This window comes from Pongo abelii, chromosome 1 (genome assembly GCF_028885655.2).
Source record: "Pongo abelii isolate AG06213 chromosome 1, NHGRI_mPonAbe1-v2.0_pri, whole genome shotgun sequence".
In the NCBI taxonomy this organism is placed as follows: Eukaryota; Metazoa; Chordata; class Mammalia; order Primates; family Hominidae; genus Pongo; species Pongo abelii.
This window is the reverse complement of record NC_071985.2, coordinates 188,484,246-188,504,505: the sequence shown is the minus strand read 5'-3', so window position 1 is coordinate 188,504,505 and position 20,260 is coordinate 188,484,246. Positions and strand designations below refer to the sequence as shown.

The window sequence follows — 20,260 nt, the reverse complement described above, 5'->3', positions numbered from 1 at the left end:
GGGTCTCCCTTCAGTGGTCATGAAGGACAAGGTTGGAGAAGTTTGCCCTTGTGAGTCTGATGAGGGATTGGGTGGGATCCCTCTAACAGCATATGGAGGGAGATGAAATGGGCATGAGACCAAAGTCCAGGAGAGCAGCAAGGAGCTGTGGCAATCATCCTGACAAGAGAGACTGTGGCCCAGGCCAGGGTGTGAGGGGAAGATGGAGCCAAGGGGATATATATCAGAGCTATCTGGGAGATAAAATTGGCAGGAATCGGGTACTCAGCAAATATTTGTTGACTTTCCTGGCTACTCTTTCTAAAGTAGGCTCTTCATTTGCTCTTCTGTTTATTCTTCCTTCATAGCACTTTTCACAGCCTGCAATTACCGTGTTTATCTGCTTGCCTGTTGTCTGTTTCCATCAAGCAGAATGTAAACTAAATTAGGGCTGCAAGCTTGATTAGTTTTATTTCAGATAGTGTCCAGCACTTAGCAGATGCTCTCAATAAATCTTTGAGGAATGGCATGATTGATTGGCTGGCACAGAGGGAGGGCAGAGAGGTGAGAGACAAGGCCAGGAGGCCTGTGGTCCTGGGCCTCTGTCTCTGGCCCTGGGAAGAGTGGGCATTGCGCAGGGATCTAGAGGTCCACATGGTCCAGAGATTAGCTGCCCAATTGCCGGTGTCTAGCGTTTGAGAAAATCCAATTCCCGGCCAGGCGAGGTGGCTCACGCCTGTAATCCCAGCACTTTGGGAGGCCGAAGCGGGCAGATCACCTGAGGTTGGGAGTTCCAGACCAGTCTGACCAACATGGAGAAACCCCGTCTCTATTTAAAAAAAAATACAAAATTAGCCGGGTGTGATGGCGCATGCCTGTAATCCCAGCTGCTCGGGAGGCTGAGGAGGAGAATCGCTTGACCCTGGGAGGTAGAGTTTGCGATGAGCCAAGATCGCGCCATTGCGCTCCAGCCTGGGCAACAAGAGCGAAACTCTGTCTCAAAAAAAAAAAGAAAGAAAGAAAAAAGAAAATCCAATTCCCATTCACTTTCTGGCCTCTAGCTGCTGACCCAGGCCCGGGGGTATTTTCAGAGGAAGGGAATTGGGGACCCCGCAGGAACCCGAAATTTGCGCCTCAAGAGTGTAGAAGTGGGTAGCGGAAGATGTGGCCTGGAGCATGGTAAAAGCCTTGAAATTCCAGGCTCTGCTTGACTCCTAAACCTGGCAAGGCAGCCCTCGGGCCAGGCAAGCCAGGCGCGAGACTGTGCCTTCCTTCCAGGCCCTAAAGAGGGCAGCACTGGGCCGGGCCCCGGGCGAGGGCGAGAGACACACGCGGTCCAGCACACTGAAAGGGGAGTTTCGGGTAACATGCCCGGGCAAAAGCGAGGGCCGCCCCTGCCTCTCCGCTGCTGGCTGGAACGCTGATCTATCTAGTTGGTGGGGAGATGCCCCAGATGCCCGGGCCCCACTCGGACTTCAGCACACATCGCGAAGGATGGGGAAAGAAAGAGGCCCCCATGAGCGGGACTTGCAGTGGCAAAGGAGGGGTGAGAGGCGGACAGGGATCGGCCGGCCCCTGCGGCCTTGTTGCACCTGCATGGTGACTAGCTGCCGGGCTGCGCCCCGGGGCGCGGCCAGGAGGCGGGGTCTGGCAGTGCGTTGGGTGGGGGAGGAGCTTCTGGGTGATGTAAGGCCGGGAATGGGAGTGGCCTCTCCTCGACTCGCTGCCAGAAAGGAGGCGGGACTCTCGGTGACGAAAAGCCGGGGAGGGGGCAGGCGTTCATTGATAAAAACGCTGGGCTCCCCCGGGCGCGAGCGCAGCGTAGCAAATCCAGGCAGCGCCACGCGCGGCCGGGGCCGGGCGGAACCGAGAAGAAGCCGGGCCCGCGCTGCGACGCGCCGCCCGCATGGAGCCCGCCGCCGGTTTCCTGTCCCCGCGCCCCTTCCAGCGTGCGGCCGCCGCGCCCGCTCCCCCGGCCGGGCCCGGGCCGCCTCCGAGTGCCTTGCCCGGACCTGAGCTGGAGGTGCTGGCCGGGCTACCGACGTCAGACCCCGGGCGCCTCATCACGGACCCGCGCAGCGGCCGCACCTACCTCAAAGGCCGCTTGTTGGGCAAGGTGGGCCGGGGGACGTCCGCGGGGTGGTGATGGTGGAGGTGGGGGTCCTGGCCGGCCTCTTTTTTGGCGCCGAGCCGGGCGTGGGCACTTGAACCCCAACGCGGGGACGCCCGCGGGCCAGACTCGGCCCCCCTGGAACACCCAGCCTGATGCCCCCTCTTCACAGGGGGGCTTCGCCCGCTGCTACGAGGCCACTGACACAGAGACTGGCAGCGCCTACGCTGTCAAAGTCATCCCGCAGAGCCGCGTCGCCAAGCCGCATCAGCGCGAGAAGGTGGGTCCAGGCTCAGCGGGCGAGGGGTGGGGTGGGGACGGTGGCACGGGAACCATGGAAGGATGACGACTCCGCGCCCTCATGGCAGATCCTAAATGAGATTGAGCTGCACCGAGACCTGCAGCACCGCCACATCGTGCGTTTTTCGCACCACTTTGAGGACGCTGACAACATCTACATTTTCTTGGAGCTCTGCAGCCGAAAGGTGAAAGATGGTGATTCCCGCAGGGATGAGAGTGAGGGAGAGAAGACAGTCTTTTTTTTTTTTTTTTTTTTTTTTTTTTTTGAGATGGAGTCTCGCTCTGTTGCCCTGGGTGGAGTGCAGTGGTGCGATTTCGGCTCACTGCAATCTCCGCCTCCCGGGTTCAAGCAATTCTCCTGCCTCAGCCTCCTAAGTAGCTGGGATTACAGGCATGCACCACCACGCCCGGCTAATTTTTGTATTTTTAGTAGAGACAGGGTTTCACCCTGTTGGTCAGGCTGGTTTCAAACTCCTGACCTTGTGATACACCTGCCTCGGCCTCCTAAAGTGCTGGGATTACAGGCGTGAGCCACCGCACCCAGACGAGAAGACAGTCTTAAGACCCAAAGCTGGGGCCCTGTTTCTTCCTCAGGGAGCACAGATGGAGGGGGAGGGGGAGGGAGGGCTCACCAGGGGCTGAGGCAGTGGCTCTCTGCAGTCCCTGGCCCACATCTGGAAAGCCCGGCACACCCTGTTAGAGCCAGAAGTGCGCTACTACCTGCGGCAGATCCTTTCCGGCCTCAAGTACTTGCACCAGCGCGGCATCTTGCACCGGGACCTCAAGTTGGGTGAGACTCCTGAGCCTGGAGGATGGGAGGTTGGGGGGGGAGGGAGGGAGGGAGGGAGGAAGGAAAGAATCTGACACACCTCTCTTTCCCCATCTAGGAAATTTTTTCATCACTGAGAACATGGAACTGAAGGTGGGGGATTTTGGGCTGGCAGCCCGGTTGGAGCCTCCGGAGCAGAGGAAGAAGTGAGTTTTGAGGAAAGGGGCCTGTGTGTGATACAGATGACATGCGTGACAGACAGTGCATATGTATGTGGGAGGCAAGGTGACTGCCTCATGTGTGCATGAGATAAATGGGAAGGGATGATGGGCTGTTTATGCATGTGTGAAGGTGGAGGTGGCAGCCTGTGTTACTGAGACCGGTGGAGAGGGGGAGGATCCTATAGGTGTGTGACACAGATAGGGTAGGTGACTCTGAGTCCCTGAGACAGATGGGGCTATACAGATTCTTGGAGGCATACGACTTACCCTTTGTGTGGATGGGGGAAGGTGACAGGCATCGTGTATGTGTGTGTGAGAGACAGACTGAGAGTGTGGAAATGGTGGGATATGACATTGTGGGTGTAAGAAGACCCTGCTGTGGCCATCATACTTTGTGTGTGTGATACAGATAGCATATGTGGCAGATGAGTGTTTATGGGGGTTGTGACAGCTGCTGTTGGCGTGTGTGTGGCACAAACTGTGGGAGGTGACAGCCTGATGCCTGTCTGACAGACAGGAGTACAGGAAGGGGGAAGGGATCAGCTGTGGACTCTCTGTGTTGACCCTGGAGGAGGGTACTGGGCTAGGGGTCAGGCCCTCCCCCTGTCATGAAGAGCAGCTGAGCAGCTGAGCAGCTGGGCCAGGCGGGTGGGCGGGGACTCAGCTGCCATCCCTGGCATCCATTGTCCCAGGACAAGCAGGAGTTCTCTGGCCTTTGGTGACAGGCAGCTGCTTTGTCTGGACTCACAGTGGGGGAAGGGGTGGGGGGGCTGCTGGGCTGGGTCTCAGCCTTCTCTCCTCCTCCCCACCCTCTTTCAGGACCATCTGTGGCACCCCCAACTATGTGGCTCCAGAAGTGCTGCTGAGACAGGGCCACGGCCCTGAGGCGGATGTATGGTCACTGGGCTGTGTCATGTGAGTTGCAGGGTCCAGGTTCAGCAGCAGACAGGTGCTGGGTGTGTGGGTGGAGCATCCCCTCCACTTTACTCCTGACCCCTTGGCCCTGCCCTATAGGTACACGCTGCTCTGCGGGAGCCCTCCCTTTGAGACGGCTGACCTGAAGGAGACGTACCGCTGCATCAAGCAGGTTCACTACATGCTGCCTGCCAGCCTCTCACTGCCTGCCCGGCAGCTCCTGGCTGCCATCCTTCGGGCCTCACCCCGAGACCGCCCCTCTATTGACCAGATCCTGCGCCATGACTTCTTTACCAAGGTCTGTGGCTCCCCAGAATTCTAAGTCCATCTTAGAGGTATTCCCAGGGATTGAAAGGGGGCAGGTGACAGGACCCCTGGAGCCTCTCTTCTCTGTTCACATGGTTCCCCTCCCTAGGGCTATACCCCCGATCGACTCCCTATCAGCAGCTGCGTGACAGTCCCAGACCTGACACCCCCCAACCCAGCTAGGAGTCTGTTTGCCAAAGTTACCAAGAGCCTCTTTGGCAGAAAGAAGAACAAGAGTGAGTCTGGGGTGTCAGTGGGTTGAGGGGGCAGAGCAGTAGAGCAGCTTGTCACATTTGTCTCGGGTGTGTGAGTGTGGGTGCCTGGGAACTCTTGGGGAGAGCATGTGCAGTACAGGCACTTGGGGAGGCCAATCTCTGTGTCATCCCTGTCGGAAGTGGAGGGGCTGGGCAGGATACTGAGGATGGTATCATCCTTCACCCCCAGGTAAGAATCATGCCCAGGAGAGGGACGAGGTCTCCGGTTTGGTGAGCGGCCTCATGCGCACATCCGTTGGCCATCAGGATGCCAGGCCAGAGGTGAGGTGTTCACGTGGACACTGTTCCCCTGACTCACCCCCACCCTAGCAGCTGAGGGAAGCCCGGGATAAAAGAGGCTGCTGAAGCATCCAGCCTCGTGGTAGCCTAATTGGCTGTGTGTCACCAGCCTGGCGGGGCTGACCTGGGGTGCCCTGGGAGCCAGGGAAGGGCCAGGCCATGGACTCAAGGGTTTGGATTTTGGGGCCTGTCTCACTCCCTTTCCCTGCCCAACCCTCCAGGCTCCAGCAGCTTCTGGCCCAGCCCCTGTCAGCCTGGTAGAGACAGCACCTGAAGACAGCTCACCCCGTGGGACACTGGCAAGCAGTGGAGATGGTGAGGAGCCAGGCAGGATGAGAGGTGCTAGAGATTGCTGGAGCTGAGATCAGGGGCCAGAGGGAAGGAGCAGGCAGAGGGGCCTGGCCTGGGTCCTGGGGTGCTAATTCCTAAATCTCGGTGCCCTGTCTCCTTCAGGATTTGAAGAAGGTCTGACTGTGGCCACAGTAGTGGAGTCAGCCCTTTGTGCTCTGAGAAACTGTGTAGCCTTCATGCCCCCAGGTAAGGCTGGGGTCTGGTACATGCTGCTGTGGTGGGAGTTCTGTGGCTGGGAGACCAGGAGCAGGTCCTGACTCCCTCCTCTCCCATGACAGCGGAACAGAACCCGGCCCCCCTGGCCCAGCCAGAGCCTCTGGTGTGGGTCAGCAAGTGGGTTGACTACTCCAATAAGTTCGGCTTTGGGTATCAACTGTCCAGCCGCCGTGTGGCTGTGCTCTTCAACGATGGCACACATATGGCCCTGTCGGCCAACAGAAAGTAAGTACTGTTATGGGGTGCCTTGTATTCAGGCCACTAATCCAGCAGGGCCGCACCCTCGTGTGTGCTCCTGGGCTCAGGGGTCTCGGTTTCTCAGGGGAGGGGCATTGGTGCAGGGCTCTCTCTGACCTCTGCCTCCCCATTCTAGGACTGTGCACTACAACCCCACCAGCACAAAGCACTTCTCCTTCTCCGTGGGGGCTGTGCCCCGGGCCCTGCAGCCTCAGCTGGGTATCCTGCGGTACTTCGCCTCCTACATGGAGCAGCACCTCATGAAGGTGTGAGGGCGGGGGCTGTGGTACATTGAAAACTAACCCAACCTGGCTGGGTGCGGTGGCTCACGCCTGTAATCCCAGCACTTTGGGAGGCCGAGGAGGGTGGATCATGAGGTCAGGAGATCGAGACCATCCTGGCTAACAAGGTGAAACCCCGTCTCTACTAAAAATACAACAAATTAGCCGGGCGTGGTGGCGGGCGCCTGTAGTCCCAGCTACTCGGGAGGCTGAGGCAGGAGAATGGGTGAACCCAGGAGGCGGAGCTTGCAGTGAGCCGAGATGGCACACCACTGCACTCCACCCTGGGGGACAGAGCGAGACTCCATCTCAAAAAAGAAAAAAAAAAAAGAAAAGAAAACGAACCCATCCTGATCCCTCTGATTCCCCCTTGGTGGTGGTGGGGGGTGCCGAAAGCTAGAGGATAAGGCATACACTAATGGGGAGGGGGCTGTCTCACGCTGGATCAGTGACCTGCCCCGACCCTGCTCCCAGGGTGGAGATCTGCCCAGTGTGGAAGAGGTAGAGGTACCTGCTCCGCCCTTGCTGCTGCAGTGGGTCAAGACGGATCAGGCTCTCCTCATGCTGTTTAGTGACGGCACTGTCCAGGTAACAGCCTATCCAGGAGTTGCGGGGAAGGTCTGGGAGGCCCAGGGTGCTGGGGAGGAAGCTGGGCCCGGAGCCTAGGTCCTGACCACTGTCATGCTCCTGTGTGCAGGTGAACTTCTACGGGGACCACACCAAGCTGATTCTCAGTGGCTGGGAGCCCCTCCTTGTGACTTTTGTGGCCCGAAATCGTAGTGCTTGTACTTACCTCGCTTCCCACCTTCGGCAGCTGGGCTGCTCTCCAGACCTGCGGCAAAGACTCCGCTATGCTCTGCGCCTACTCCGGGACCGCAGCCCAGCCTAGGACTCAAGCTCTGAGGCCTGAGGCCTGTGCCTGTAAGGCTCTGGCCCTTGCCTTTGTGGCCCTCCCCCTTCCTTTGGTGCCTCACTGGGGGCTTTGGGCCGAATCCCCCAGGCAATCAGGGACCAGCTTTACCGGAGTTGGGGGCAGCTTGTCTTCGCTGGCTCCTACCCCCTCTCCAAGATAAGCCTGAGCCTTAGCTCCCAGCTAGGGGGCGTTATTTATGGACCACTTTTATTTATTGTCAGACACTTATTTATTGGGATGTGAGCCCCAGGGGGGCCTCCTCCTAGGATAATAAACAATTTTGCAGAATTGGACTCCCCTCACTCGCAGTAGAGCCCGTGGACCGTGGCCACCGCGAAGAGCGAGGTGTTGGTGTAGGAGACCGAGGCCAGCCCATCGCGCGCCACGTCCCAGAGCGCGCGGCTGACCACGTGAACGCCCTGGCCCGCGCGCGGCCCTAGCACCACACTGCACACCAGCTTGTAGCGCGGCGGGCTGAGCTCGCGCAGGCAAACGTGCACCAGTTCGCAGAGCTCCCGCACCAGCCGCGCGGCCTCGGCGCTGGAGTAGCACGCGTCGCGCAGCCCCGCAGCCAGCGCCGCCTCCAGGGCACGCTGTGCACGCGCAGCCTCCCAGCGCTCTCCGGGCACTGGCTCCGTGCGGTAGGAGGGCGCCACCCGACGGGCGGGCGCCAGGGGCAACCCTGAGAAGCTGACCCGTGAGCCCAGAGGGGGCACCGGGCCCAGGGATGGCCGCCGACCCCCAGGACCCGCGCCTGGCCCGGCCAGCGAGTTGCGGCGGGAGAAGGACGCGGCCAGGCCCAGCATGGAGCCCCGGCGCGAGGCCGGGCCCGGACCTGGACCTGCCGGTCGGGCCTCATCAATGCTGGGCAGGCGGCCTCGGGGCCGCACCGGTGAGGGTTTCGGCCCGGAGTCGTTGGCATTCTCCTCCTCCTGGCGTCCCGGGGGCAGAGGCCTGCTGGCCATGGACCTGCTGGCTGGAGGACCCACACTCAGGGTGGCCTTCACCGGGCATCTGTCTACCCACCCCAGCCTCTTGCTTAGTGATGTCAAGGAAGGGTTTTTACCTTCTACCCCCTTCTTACCTGTGTTTTAGAACAAGTGGATCAGATAGTCCCAGGCTGCCTGGGTTCCTAGGTGCTGAGAAGGTTAAAGGCTGTTAGACACATGAGCAGGGGACAGGAAGCTGCTGGGACTGGGATCCTCGGCTAGTCCCTGCCTGCTGAGCTCCTTCTCTGGACACTATGGAGGTTAGCCAGGTATGCTCGGAGTCTTAGAGACTGCCATTTCTCCCTTCCACTCGACTTCTCTGGAAGGAGAGGCAGGCCTCTGCCTCAGCCTGGACTGTGGAGGCAATGCCTCCAACCCCTAACCAGGAAGGACTGACAGACTCAGCTCCTTCAACCCCACAGATCCTTCCAGCCCTGGGGGTGTTGAATCCAGTCATCTTCCACCTAGATCTACTCTAGGGTGGCTGGCACAAAGATCTCCCCTACACCTGGCCCAGGCTGAGGGCAGACGACTTGTGAAGCCCCATTCCACCTTCTGCCTTTGGCCTCTGATCCCACTTCCTCCAGAATCAGTTCCGAGATGGCTGCCCTCTGCTCCCGAAACTCCCTCAGGCACCTGAGTCACCTGCAGGCTTTGGCGTCTGAGTTCTGTCCTGGCTCCACAGCCCTGGCTCCGCTGGCCTGAAGGGCAAGTGGGAGGGGAAGGACCTGTGTTGTGGAGTTGCCATGGGTTGCTGGAGCAAACACTCCTCCCTCCCAGGATCCCTCCCTCCAGTCTGGCTCTGGCTTAACCTGAGAGCATTGTTACTGTGAGCATGTGCTGAGCGTGGGGTGCCCCTGAGTCATCAGGGAGAGCGGCCGACAGGGTCTTGCAGCTTAGAGGCACACTTCCTAAGCGCAGGCGACAGAAGGGCAGATGTAGAGCGAGGCTGTGGTGAGAAAGGCTTTGTCCTACCCCAGGACTCTTGAGCCAGGGCCCATTTTCTCCCCTTGTGGAATGGCCAGATGACTGGCCATTCGTGAACAAGTCACAGAGGCCTAGGATGGGGGAGGTCTTGAGGCTGCGGGGGTGGTGGCTCAGGAATCCAGGGTCTGGGCCCACAGGAAGGAACACGTCATGGCTCTGTTGTCTCCTCATCAGCCTCGACAAGGACAAACATTTCCGCTCCCGGCGCAGAGTTAGGGTGGGGCTTGGATGACTTCCTCAGTTCAGGGCTATGTGCGGGGGAGGGGAGGCCCGTTGGCTCAGCTGGTAGGAACCAGGCCTTACAAAGTGGCAGTGACTCGGCGGTGAACCCCGAGTCCAGCCTCGTGACCCTTGCTGACCCAAGTGTCCTGGGGCTTGTCCCTAGCTGGCTACACCTCTAGTACCTAGATTTCCCCAAAGTTGCATTTCAGAGATGGCAGAGGCTGTGACACCTCTGCCAGGGCTGACAACTCATGTGACTCCCGCTCTGGCAGGGATGGGACTGTCCCCTCCCAAACAAGCCAGGTCGGGGCCCTGACCCATCTATGGGGGCGAGGATTTTCCCTGTTGAGTGGGGGTTTCCCAGGCCTGGCTAACCGGATCCTGACCCTGTGTGCCTGTGGAGGAGGGAAGGGTTAGGAGGGCAAGGAGTTTGAACTCTGAACCTAGGGCAGGCTCAGCTTCGGGGGCTGAGACCCTCATACGGCGCTTAATGCCCCTCTAAGGGCTGAAGTTTTCCCTGGGCCTGCCCGGGAGATGGGTGGAGTCTCTTCTCAGGCCAGCTCCAGTTTCCATGGAAACCCACAGGCTTCCCACCCTGTCGGCTGCCTGGGCAGACTCCCAGCCAGGGCCTCTTTCACCGCCACCGCCAGCCAGCCAGCCAGCTTCTTCCCAGGACCATAGGCCACTCCAGCCTCAGCTTCTCTTGGCCCCCTCCCTGTGTCTGTTCCTGTTCCCGGGCCTCTGGCCCCTGATGCCTTCAGGAGCTTGGGCCTCTCCTGCTCCACTCCTAAACTTCAGCTTCTCAGCAAACAGGCCTCCCAAGTCCCTGCTTCTCCCTCTCAGGCCTTGCTAGCCTCACCAGCTCTAGGGCCTGGCCAGGCCTCCCAGGCTCCCTCCTCCACCCCCACCCCTTCTCACTCATGGAGCCCCTGGGACTGGTCGTGCATGGGAAAGCTGAACCTTTTTCCACGGCACTCCGAAGCCTTGTCAACAACCCGCGATACAGGTGAGGGGTGGGCCCTGCCTGTGGGTTTTCCTTAGCTGGCTCTGTGGGCCCCAGGACTCTAAGGAGGCCCTGGTGAGAAGAGGCTGGGAATTAGAACTTGGCCATCCTCCCTGGTGAACTCAGGCTGTGGGGAGGTCAAATGTTGAACATGGCTACTGGTCACTCAGTGTTTGTGAGACCCTGAGGGCCAGAGGCAAGGCTGGCGGGGTCCTGGGGGCTAGAGCCAGGAACTGCTGTGTGAGCTCAGGCAAAGCCCTTCCTTCTTTGGACTTTGGCCCCTGGCAGAAGAAAATGATTCTCAGCCCCTGGGATCCTTAGAGATGGTGGGTCATGATTCCCCTCCTCCCTCCACTCACTCAGCTTGGTATTGAGGCCTCCCTGCTCGAAGAAGAACAGATGACCTGTTCTGGGTACTGAGGCTTCACAAGAAAAACAAAGCTCCAGAGATTGAGCCATAGTCCCTGACAGGAAGCCTCGGGGGTGCTGGCTGCTCCCTGCTGGCCAGGATGCCAGTGGTGTCTGAAACCAGGGGAAGAGTTTACAGGAGGCTGGGCTGCTCAGGAGAGCTAGAATGAAGCTCTCTGTCCTCATGGTCTCAGATTTGAGCTCTTCCCCAAAGGGTGGTGACTTCCATCACCCCGCTTCTTTGGGGTCACAGTCTGGTCTGGGTAATGTGAACCCCCCAGGCTTTGGACCTGGGACTAAGAGGCTCTAGGAGACTCCAGCCTCATCTGCCTCCTATCCCCTGCCTTGTTCAGAGGCCCAGAGCTGGGGCCGGAAGTGATCATGAAGATGGAAACTGTGGTCTGGCTCATGATGGTGCATCACTGCTGTGTCTGTTTGCAGTCGGTGCGCACTCTGTGCCCCACACCCCCACACTCTCCTGTCTGGAGGAGGGCTGAAAAAAGCTGAGTTTGCAGCTGGTGGAGGAGGAGCCAAAAGAAGCTTCCCTTCCCCCAAGACTCAGGCTGGGGAAGGTGGGATCAACCTTGCTTCTATTAGCCCAGATGCCCCTCAGTAATCAAGCATAGTCACCTCCTCTGAGACCTGAGGTTTAGGATTATTGTCCCATTTCATGGGTGAGAAACCTGAGATTCAAAGATAGGAAGTCACTTGTCTATGGTACCCGTCAGGTGGAGCTGGGACTAGAACTCAGGGCTTTGGGTCCCAGATCTTCTGCTGGAGGGACGAAGCCCTGTCTCTTACATTCTGGATAGGAAACTAAGACCCAGAGTGGGCAAAGGCACAGCCCAAGTTGCACTCCGGGTGCTGGCCTCCTCCCCGCTGCCTCTCTGCCTCTCTCCCACAGTGATGTTCGCTTCGTGGTCGGTCAAGAACGGCAGGAGGTATTTGCCCATCGGTGCTTGTTGGCCTGTAGATGCAACTTCTTCCAGCGACTTCTGGGCACAGAGCCAGGCCCTGGGGTGCCCAGTCCTGTTGTGCTAAGCACTGTGCCAACTGAGGCCTTCCTGGCAGTGCTGGAGTTCCTATATACCAACAGTGTCAAGCTGCACCGCCACTCTGTGAGCCTGCTGACCAGGGGCCTGGGTGGGAGAGGTGGGGGGTGCCAGAGGCAGGAGTTTGCCCATTACACTGTGGGCACAGGGCAGGGGAAACTCCCTTCCACTCCCCCAACCACCCACTCTACAGGTGCTGGAAGTGCTGACAGCGGCTGTGGAGTATGGGCTGGAGGAACTGAGAGAGGTGGGTTTTTGTGCCAGGTCCCTGTCTCATTTCCCTTGCTTCTCACGGGCTCACTTCCCGCCCTGCCTCATACACACTCATGGCCTGGAGAGGAACGTGTGCCCACACAGAGAGAAGTATGTATATCTCTCCCATGTAAATAGGGCATGTATGTGTGCCTGTGTGCAAAAGGATCCATGCATGCCTGCCCTGTGTGTGGTGTGGGAAGAGGGGGTGATTACGGCTGGTGCTGTAGATACAAAGATATCAGCCTTGATCCCTGTTCTCCAGAGAGGGAAAGGAGACAGACACAGGAAAATGCTTACCTGGGTGGCATAAGAAGTGTGATAGAGGCCAGGCGCAGTGGCTCACGCCTGTAATCCCAGCACTTTGGGAAGCTGAAGCAGGTGGATCACTTGAGCCCAGAAGCTCCAGACCAGCCTGGGCAACATGGTGACACCCCATCTCTACTAAAAGCACAAAAATTAGCCAGGCGTGGTGGCACACACCTGTAATTCCAGCTACTTGAGAGGCTGAGGCACAAGAATCGCTTGAACTTGGGAGGCAGAGGTTGCAGTGAGCTGAAATCGTGCCACCGCATTCCAGCCTGGGTGACAGAGCAAGACTTGCTCTCAAAAAAAAAAAAAAAAAAAAAGAAAGTGTGATAGAGAAGCGTGAATGGTGCCGAGACTGTATGGGGGGCCTCTCCAGTGCCGCCACTAGGGAGAGGAGAAGACTTCCCAGAGGAGGAAACATTTGTGTTGGATCTGGTAGAACAAATAGGATTTTGTTCCTGGGGGAAGTGGGAAGATGGTATTCTAGTCACAGAGGCACCAAAGGAGCTAGTGAGACATTTGGTGTGTCTGAACTGTGAGGAGAGGGCAAGATGAGACTGCAGAGGACGCCAGGGCCTGGTTCATGTAGGGCCCTCAAGCTTTTGGACTTCTTTTAAGCAGAGGGCAGTGGAGATTCACTGAAGGTTTCCGATAAGGGAGTGAAGAATTGGAAACTCAGGGGAGAAGGGATTGGAAGAGGTGGAGAAGACTCGCTAGTCCAGTCAGGAGGCCAGTGCAGAAGTCAAGAGATGAGAGATGTCACGGATGAAATTCAAGTTTCTGCTAAAAATAGAAGTATCCTTGGGTCAGGAAGGGAACAAGTGGAGGAAGATAAGCACCCTGAAACAAGGGGAGAATTTTGCATGGCCTTTATCTAGATGGTCTTGATTAGTGGCGAATGTACTAGAATGTGGGTGGCTGGGCTTGGTTTTGCTAGTCTCCAGTTCCTGTGAGCCTGCTGTCTCAGGCTCTAGCAGTTCCCTGCCTCCCCTGACCTGGGTCAGGATGGGTCTGGGGCTGCTGGGTGACTCACCGCTTCAAGCCTGCTCACTGCTTCTGGGGTGGAACTAGTGTCTTGGAGCAGGGACACCGCCACCCAACCCACATTCATTTCTGTTCCCAGCTGTGCCTGCAGTTTGTGGTGAAGGTGCTGGATGTGGAGTTGGTTTGTGAGGCCCTGCAGGTGGGTGCTGCTGGACAGGCATGGGAGGAGTCTGGCTCTGTGTGTGGAAATGGGCTCCCAGGTGCTGGGAGCCTGGGCCTGCTGTGTCTGGCCTGGAAATAACTTGGGTACATGGTGGGGGGGGGGGTGCTCCAAGGATGTTTATAGGATGAATTCTGTGCCTAGATCTGTGGGATCCGGGGTATATCAGCAGGGTCAGGTGCAGGAGCAGGTGTTGAAGGGGCTGGAGGTCTTTGCTGGTCTTCTCTCTATCAGGGCTGGGGAATGGTTCTCAGCTTGACTTGGGGTAGGGGAAGGGTGGCTGTAGACTTTAGAAGCCAAGCCGGGTCAGGCACAACGGCTCACACCTGTAATGCCAGCACTTTCGGAGGCTGAGGTGGGCGGATCAAGAGGTCAGGAGATCGAGACCATCCTGGCTAACACGGTGAAACCCCGTCTCTATTAAAAATACAAAAAATTAGCCGGGTGTGGTGGCATGCTCCCAGCTACTCTGGAGGCTGAGGCAGGAGAATCGCTGGAACCCGGGAGGCAGAGGTTGCAGTGAGCGGAGATTGCACCACTGCACACTCCAGCCTGGGCAACAGAGTGAGACTCCTCCTCAAAAAAAACCAAGCCTAGGTCCCAGGTGGGGTTTGAAGGCCACGGCGTGGTCTCCTGTAGGGAAGAGCAGGTTGTAGAGTGAGTCCACGTGTGTGTGTGTGTGTGTGTATGTGTGTAGCAGGCTTTCACTGGGTCTAGTTTCCTGGAGGGCTGAGGGCCCTGTCAGCCTCCCCAGCTAGGGCTAGGGACAGGCTTGCAGTGGTGGGTCCCAGTGAGCAGGCTGGGCTACGGCCTCTCCAGTCTCCAACCTGATCTCCCTCGTTCTGCTCGCAGGTGGCCGTAACCTTTGGCCTGGGGCAGCTGCAGGAGCGCTGCGTGGCTTTCATAGAGGCCCACAGCCAGGTACTGCTCCCTTTATACTCCTCACCCTACGCACCGCATTGTGCTCCTCCCTGACCCATTTGCTGGCTCGCAGGAGGCCCTCCGGACCCGAGGCTTCCTGGAGCTGTCGGCGGCAGCGCTGCTGCCCCTGCTCCGCAGCGACAAGCTCTGCGTGGACGAGGCTGAACTGGTCCGCGCGGCCCGAAGCTGGGCGCGCGTGGGCGCGGTGAGTGGGGCTGGGGGAGCACAAGGGCACGGAAGGAGGTGCGGGCCACGAAATTGATCTCCCCAGCTTTTCCCCAGCTCTGCCCCCATCGTGTTTCTCATTTCCGTGGGCACCCACGCCAGAAACCTGGATCTCATCCTTGCCTTATCCCTCTTCTTCACACCTGCCTTAGGTCTCTTTTTACCTTGTAAGAGACCTTTCCAGTTGGTTCAGTTCTCTCAGCCCCAGGTTCAGCCTGTCCTGTCTGACACGTCTCACAGCCTTCCTGCCTTCCCTCCAGCGCCCCCTCAATCCATTTCCTACAGTGCAGCCAGACCTGTCTTTGATTGTCAGTCCTATGGGGCTTAAGTCCTGGAACATCCCATTGACCTCCAGGACAAAATTCAATCTATTTCACTTTCAGGGCATTCAAAACTACTAGTGAGTGGTTCCTCACCTCTTCTCTCAAATACAATCTTTGCATAAATTCATTTATCCTGGAGGTATTAGTGAGCGGGCGGCAGGACAGGTGCCCGACTCAGGGCTGGCGTTTGCAGGCGGTGCTGGAGCGGCCGGTGGCCGAGGTGGCGGCCCCGGTGGTGAAAGAGCTGAGACTAGCCTTGCTGGCCCCGGCGGAGCTGAGCGCCCTGGAGGAGCAGAACCGGCAGGAACCACTTATCCCGGTGCGGACGCGGGAAACCGGCCCAGCTCCACTCAGCAGCGGGTACAGGGCGCTGGGAGGGGGCAGGAGCGGCCCAGCCCACAGTCCTTGGGGCGAGGGGCCACCGCGGGACTGCGCACTGACTGGCCTTGCTCTGCAGGTGGAGCAGATTGTGGAGGCGTGGAAATGCCATGCCCTGCGGAGAGGGGATGAGGCCCGGGGCGCCCCGTGTCGCCGCCGGAGAGGCACCCTGCCCCGGGAGCATCATCGCTTTCTGGACCTGTCCTTCAAATGATCCAACGCCGGGACTCGCAGAGAGCCCTGGACCCGCCCATCTGAGCCTGCTCCAAACTACAGCTCCCGAAGTGCTCGGCGTTCAGAGTGGGCTTCCGTTCCCAGCGTGCCCAGTGAGCTGGCCGCCGGAAGAACCGTTGTCTGCCACGCGCAGCCCCTTGTGCGGGATCAAGCCCGTGTGGGCGAGGTGGGGTCGGGTCGGCAGGGCTTGGGCTGGGCCTCCCTGAGGGGGTGAAACTCGAAAACGAGGATTTCCTTCGCTCCACACCCTCACTCTACGCCCTGCCCCTGGGCATCGTCGTCTACTAGTCAATTCTGATGACTCCCACATATCTATCTGTTCAGCTCAGCTCCCTCTTTCTTTTCTTTCTTTTCTTCTCTCTCTCTCTTTCTTTCTTTATTCTCTTTTCTTCTTTCATTTTTTTTTGAGACGGAGTCTCGCACTCTCGCCCAGGCCGGAGTGCAGTGGTGCCATCTCGGCTCACTGCAAGCTCCGCCTCCCGGGTTCACGCCGTTCTCCTGCCTCAGCCTCCTGAGTAGCTGGGACTACAGGCGCCCATCACCACGCCCGGCTAATGTTTTTGAATTTTTAGTAGAGACGGGGGTTTCACCGTATTAGCCAGGATGGTCTCGATCTCCTGACCTTGTGATCCGCCCGCCTCGGTCTTTTTTTTTTTTTTTTTTTTTTGAGACATTGTCTTGCTGTGTCCTCAAGGCTGGAGTGTAGTGGCGCGATTTCGGCTCACTTCAACCTTCGCCTCCCAGGTTCAAGCGATTCTCGTGCCTCAGCCTCCTGAGTAGCTGGGATTACAGACATGCACCACAACGCCCGGCTAATTTTTGTATTTTTAGTAGAGACGGGGGTTTCACCATGTTGGCCAGGTTGGTCTCGAACTCCTGACTTCATGTGATCTGCCAGCCTCGGCCTCTCAAAGTGCTGGGATTACAGGTGTGAGCCACCATGCCCGGCCTCAGCTCCTTCTTTCATTCCAGACCTGCCCCCCTGGAGACTGCTCCCTGAATGCCCCTCAGACACCACCGGCTTGGTGCGAAATTGATCTCCCCAGCTTTTCCCCAGCTCTGCCCCCATTGTGTTTCTCATTTCCGTGGGCACCCACGCCAGAAACCTGGATCTCCTCATCCTTGCCTTATCCCTCTTCTTCACACCTGCCTTAGGTCTCTTTTTACCTTGTAAGAGACCTTTCCAGTTGGTTCAGTTCTCTCAGCCCCAGGTTCAGCCTGTCCTGTCTGACACATCTCACAGCCTTCCTGCCTTCCCTCCAGCGCCCCCTCAATCCATTTCCTACAGTGCAGCCAGACCTGTCTTTGATTGTCAGTCCTATGGGACTTAAGTCCTGGAACATCCCATTGACCTCCAGGACAAAATTCAATCTATTTCACTTTCAGGGCACTCAAAACTACTAGTGAGTGGTTCCTCATCTCTTCTCTCAAATACAATCTTTGCATAAATTCATTTATCCTGGAGGTATTAGTCCTCTAGCTCCATACTTAATCAGTTACTGCGGACCCCTCTGCTACCTCCTTCATTCACTATACATCTTGTTTTTCCGAGGATGTGAATCTCCCTCAAGAAAGATCCCTGGGGCCTGGAGTGGTGTCTTACTCGTTTCTGCTTCCTCAGTCTCTGTCAGATAATCAGTGCTATGTAAATGTTAAGTAAATGACTTTATTTATTTATTTATGACACAACCTTATTCTCACCCAGGCTGGAGTGTAGTGGTGCGATCTTGGCTCACTGCAGCCTCAGCCTCCCAGGCTCAAGTGATCCTCCCACTTCAGCCTGCTGAATAGCTGGGACTACGGGCATGTTCCATCACATTCGGCTAATTTTTTTTTTCTTTTTGTAGAGATGAGGTCTCCCTACGTTGCCCGGGCTGTTCTCAAACTCCTGGGCTCAAGCAATGGTCCCACTCCGTCCTCCCAAAGTTCTGGGATTACAGGCATGAAGCACCACCACACCCAGCCTATTTCCTCATTTAAATGCCACTTTATTCCATGAAGGGTTTTAAAGGAGCTGCAAAGCAAGATACTATCAATCTAAAACGAGAGACAGTTGAGTATTTAGAAGAAAATAAAGTTAGATTTCTATCTCAGATACTGCATACAAAAATATATTGTACAGGAGGCCAGGCACCATGGCTCACGCCTGTAATCCTAGAACTTTGGGAGGCTGAGGCGGGTGGATCACCTGAGCTCAGGAGTTCGGGATCAGCCTGGGCAACATGGCAAAACCCTGTCTCTAAAATACAAAAAACTAGCCAGGTGTGGTGGCACATGCCCATAATCCCAGCTACCTGGGAGGCTGAGGCACGAGAATTGCTTGAATCTGGGAGGCGGAGGTTGCAGTGAGCTGAGATTGTGCTACTGCACTCAGCCTAGGCAACAGAGTGAGACTCTGTCTCAAAAAAAAAAAAAAAAAAAAAAAAAAAAAATATATATATATATATATATATACACACACACACACACATAGATGTGTGTATATATATTGCACAGGGATTAAAGTTAGTTATTTAGCATTATCTCTCAAGACAGAAAATGTGCTTACTCAGTAGTACCATGTCATGGCAGCATTGGTTGGATAATGGAAATTGAAAATCATCTATATGTCCATTACCAGAGGACTGGTTATATTAACTATGGTGTATTCCTATAATATTTTAAAAATCCATGATCTTTGGTGAAAAAAGCACAGAATAGACCAATTACAGCATGATTCCTCTTGTTAAAAGAAAAGAGGTAGCATAGTGATTAAGAGCGTGTCTCCTGGAGCCAGAATGCTTGCATTTGAATCCCAGCTCTGCCACATATTGTCTTTGTGATTAACCTTTCTTTGCCTCAGCTTCCTTATTTATAAAATGGAGATAATGGAACCTATTTAGTAGAGTTTTTAGGAAGATGAAAATAATTTTAGGCCGGGTGCGGTGGCTCACGCCTGTAATCCCAGCACTTTGGGAGGCCGAGGTGGGCGGATCACGAGGTCAGGAGATTGAGACCATCCTGGCTAACACGGTGAAACCCTGTGTCTACTAAAAATACAAAAAATTAGCCAGGCGAGGTGGCGGGCGCCTGTAGTCCCAGCTACTCTGGAGGCTGAGGCAGGAGAATGGCGTGAACCCCGGGGGGCGGAGCCTGCAGTGAGCTGAGATCGCACCACTGCACTCCAGCCTGGGCAACAGCGAGACTCCGTCTCAAAAAAAAAAAAAAAAAAAAAAAGAAAATAATTTTATAAAAGAATTGTAGTGGGACAGATTAAATTCTGTATATGTGTTTAGAAAACATATTCATTCATTTGTTCCACAACTATTCATTGAGTGCCCACACACTAGACATTGATTTAGGGTCATGGAATAAGTACATCAGAGAACAAGTCAAGTCTTTGCCTCATGGAGCTAACATTCTAAGAGGAGAAAATGCAGTAAACAAGTAAATAAATGTATGATCTATTCAGGGAGTAGTTTGTGCTATGAGGAAAAGCAAACCACGTTAAAGAGATAGCTATGTGGTGGGAGTGGGACTATTTCATACAGGGCAGTGACTGTAGACCTCTGGTGAGATAACATTTGACAAGAGATCTGCAGGGAGCCATGTGTCACGGGGGAAGGCATTGGAGGGTTTTGTGCAGGACAGTGATGTGTGATCAGATTTACTTTAAAAGAATAATTTGGGCTGGGCATGGTGGCTCCTGCCTGTAATCCCAGCACTTTGGGAGGGTGAGGTGGGCGAATCACTTGAATCCGGGAGTTCGATACCAGCTTGGGCAACATGGCGAAATCCCGTCTCTACAACAAATACAAAAATTAGCCAGTGTGGTGGCACGCGCCTGCAGTCCCAGCTACTTGGGAGGCTGAGGTGGGAGAATTGCTTGGATCTGGGAGGTGGAGGTTGCAGTGAACTCAGATTGCACCACTGCACTCCAGCCTGAGATTGTGCCACTGCATTCCAGCCACTGCACTCCAGCAAGACCCTCTCAGAAAAAAAAAAAAAAGAATTTGGCCGTTATGTGGAGGACTGGAATTGAGAAGGGCAAGAGCGAGGTAGAAGAGTGGTCTAGGGAGAACAGTTAGGGGCTATTGCAATTATCCAGCAAGAGATCTTGGACCAGGATGGCAGCAGTGGAGGTGGTAAAATGTGGTTGGATGAAGCACACACTTTGAAGGTATCAGCAGGACCAGCTGACGGCTGTAAACTGGCGGGTCACTAGCTGTCAGATGGCATTTACTTAACGCCATGGAAGTAGGTGAGCTCCCTTACGGAGAAGGAATAGGAAGGAGGTAGACCATTCTATCAAAATGCTCTTTCTCCAGGGCACTTCTCACTGAGATATTATTCATCTGGGATTTATATTATTTATTCAATTTGTTTTGTGTTTGGTTCCATTAGAAAAGCTCCACAGGGGCCGGGCGCGTTGGCTTTTGCCTGTAACCCCAACACTTTGGAAGGCCGAGGCGGGCGGATTACCTGAGGTCAGGAGTTTGAGACCAGCCTGGCCAACATGGTGAAACTCCGTCTCTACTAAAAACACAAAAATTAGCCGGGCGTGGTGGTGCGCCTGTAATCCCAGAGGCTGAGGAGGAGAATCGCTTGAACCTGGGAGGTGG

At 56.2% G+C, this 20,260-nt stretch overlaps 3 protein-coding genes across 7 annotated transcripts; 2 read left to right on the top strand and 1 right to left on the bottom strand.

The window, feature by feature from the left end:
- The first annotated feature begins 1,331 nt into the window (after window positions 1–1,331).
- PLK3 (polo like kinase 3) lies at window positions 1,332–7,440 on the top strand. 2 transcript variants are annotated; one of them, XM_024239048.3, is made up of 15 exons: window positions 1,332–2,095; window positions 2,262–2,369; window positions 2,458–2,574; window positions 3,050–3,179; window positions 3,277–3,364; window positions 4,199–4,294; window positions 4,394–4,592; window positions 4,710–4,836; window positions 5,045–5,136; window positions 5,376–5,469; window positions 5,608–5,691; window positions 5,784–5,946; window positions 6,095–6,224; window positions 6,714–6,827; window positions 6,937–7,440. In XM_024239048.3, the coding sequence occupies exons 1-15, from the start codon at window positions 1,886–1,888 to the stop codon at window positions 7,126–7,128; spliced, it is 1,944 nt and encodes a 647-aa protein (XP_024094816.2). In that variant the 5' UTR covers window positions 1,332–1,885; the 3' UTR covers window positions 7,129–7,440. The 2 variants fall into 2 exon arrangements, with proteins under 2 accessions (XP_024094816.2, XP_024094813.2); XM_024239045.3 differs by having other exon boundaries at window positions 1,337–2,095; window positions 5,376–5,493.
- DYNLT4 (dynein light chain Tctex-type 4) lies at window positions 7,434–8,955 on the bottom strand. Its single transcript, XM_054535774.2, has one exon. The coding sequence runs from the start codon at window positions 8,115–8,117 to the stop codon at window positions 7,452–7,454; it is 666 nt and encodes a 221-aa protein (XP_054391749.1). The 5' UTR covers window positions 8,118–8,955; the 3' UTR covers window positions 7,434–7,451.
- Window positions 8,956–9,992: 1,037 nt separating this feature from the next.
- On the top strand, window positions 9,993–18,942 carry BTBD19 (BTB domain containing 19). 4 transcript variants are annotated; one of them, XM_002810911.5, is made up of 8 exons: window positions 9,993–10,356; window positions 11,666–11,879; window positions 12,007–12,060; window positions 13,498–13,557; window positions 14,431–14,499; window positions 14,573–14,704; window positions 15,241–15,366; window positions 15,505–18,942. In XM_002810911.5, exons 1-8 carry the CDS (start codon window positions 10,271–10,273, stop codon window positions 15,637–15,639), a joined length of 876 nt encoding a protein of 291 aa, XP_002810957.1. In that variant the 5' UTR covers window positions 9,993–10,270; the 3' UTR covers window positions 15,640–18,942. The 4 variants fall into 4 exon arrangements, with proteins under 4 accessions (XP_002810957.1, XP_009249338.2, XP_063575207.1 ...); XM_009251063.4 differs by having other exon boundaries at window positions 10,256–10,356; window positions 15,241–15,407; XM_063719137.1 differs by lacking the exon at window positions 13,498–13,557 and having other exon boundaries at window positions 10,256–10,356.
- The last annotated feature ends 1,318 nt before the right edge of the window (window positions 18,943–20,260 follow it).

What these genes read in the sequence shown, in the direction of transcription:
- PLK3 (XM_024239045.3), top strand. Translation starts at nt 1,886, where the DNA reads ATGGAGCCCGCCGCCGGTTTCCTGTCCCCGCGCCCCTTCCAGCGTGCG. An exon ending in CCTCCGGAGCAGAGGAAGAA is followed by an intron (nt 3,365 to 4,198) that starts GTGAGTTTTGAG and finishes ACCCTCTTTCAG; the next exon opens with GACCATCTGTGGCACCCCCA. An exon ending in GCCCTGTCGGCCAACAGAAA is followed by an intron (nt 5,947 to 6,094) that starts GTAAGTACTGTT and finishes TCCCCATTCTAG; the next exon opens with GACTGTGCACTACAACCCCA.
- DYNLT4 (XM_054535774.2), bottom strand. Translation starts at nt 8,117, where the DNA reads ATGGCCAGCAGGCCTCTGCCCCCGGGACGCCAGGAGGAGGAGAATGCC.
- BTBD19 (XM_009251063.4), top strand. Translation starts at nt 10,271, where the DNA reads ATGGAGCCCCTGGGACTGGTCGTGCATGGGAAAGCTGAACCTTTTTCC. An exon ending in GTCAACAACCCGCGATACAG is followed by an intron (nt 10,357 to 11,665) that starts GTGAGGGGTGGG and finishes TCTCTCCCACAG; the next exon opens with TGATGTTCGCTTCGTGGTCG. An exon ending in TGGTTTGTGAGGCCCTGCAG is followed by an intron (nt 13,558 to 14,430) that starts GTGGGTGCTGCT and finishes TTCTGCTCGCAG; the next exon opens with GTGGCCGTAACCTTTGGCCT.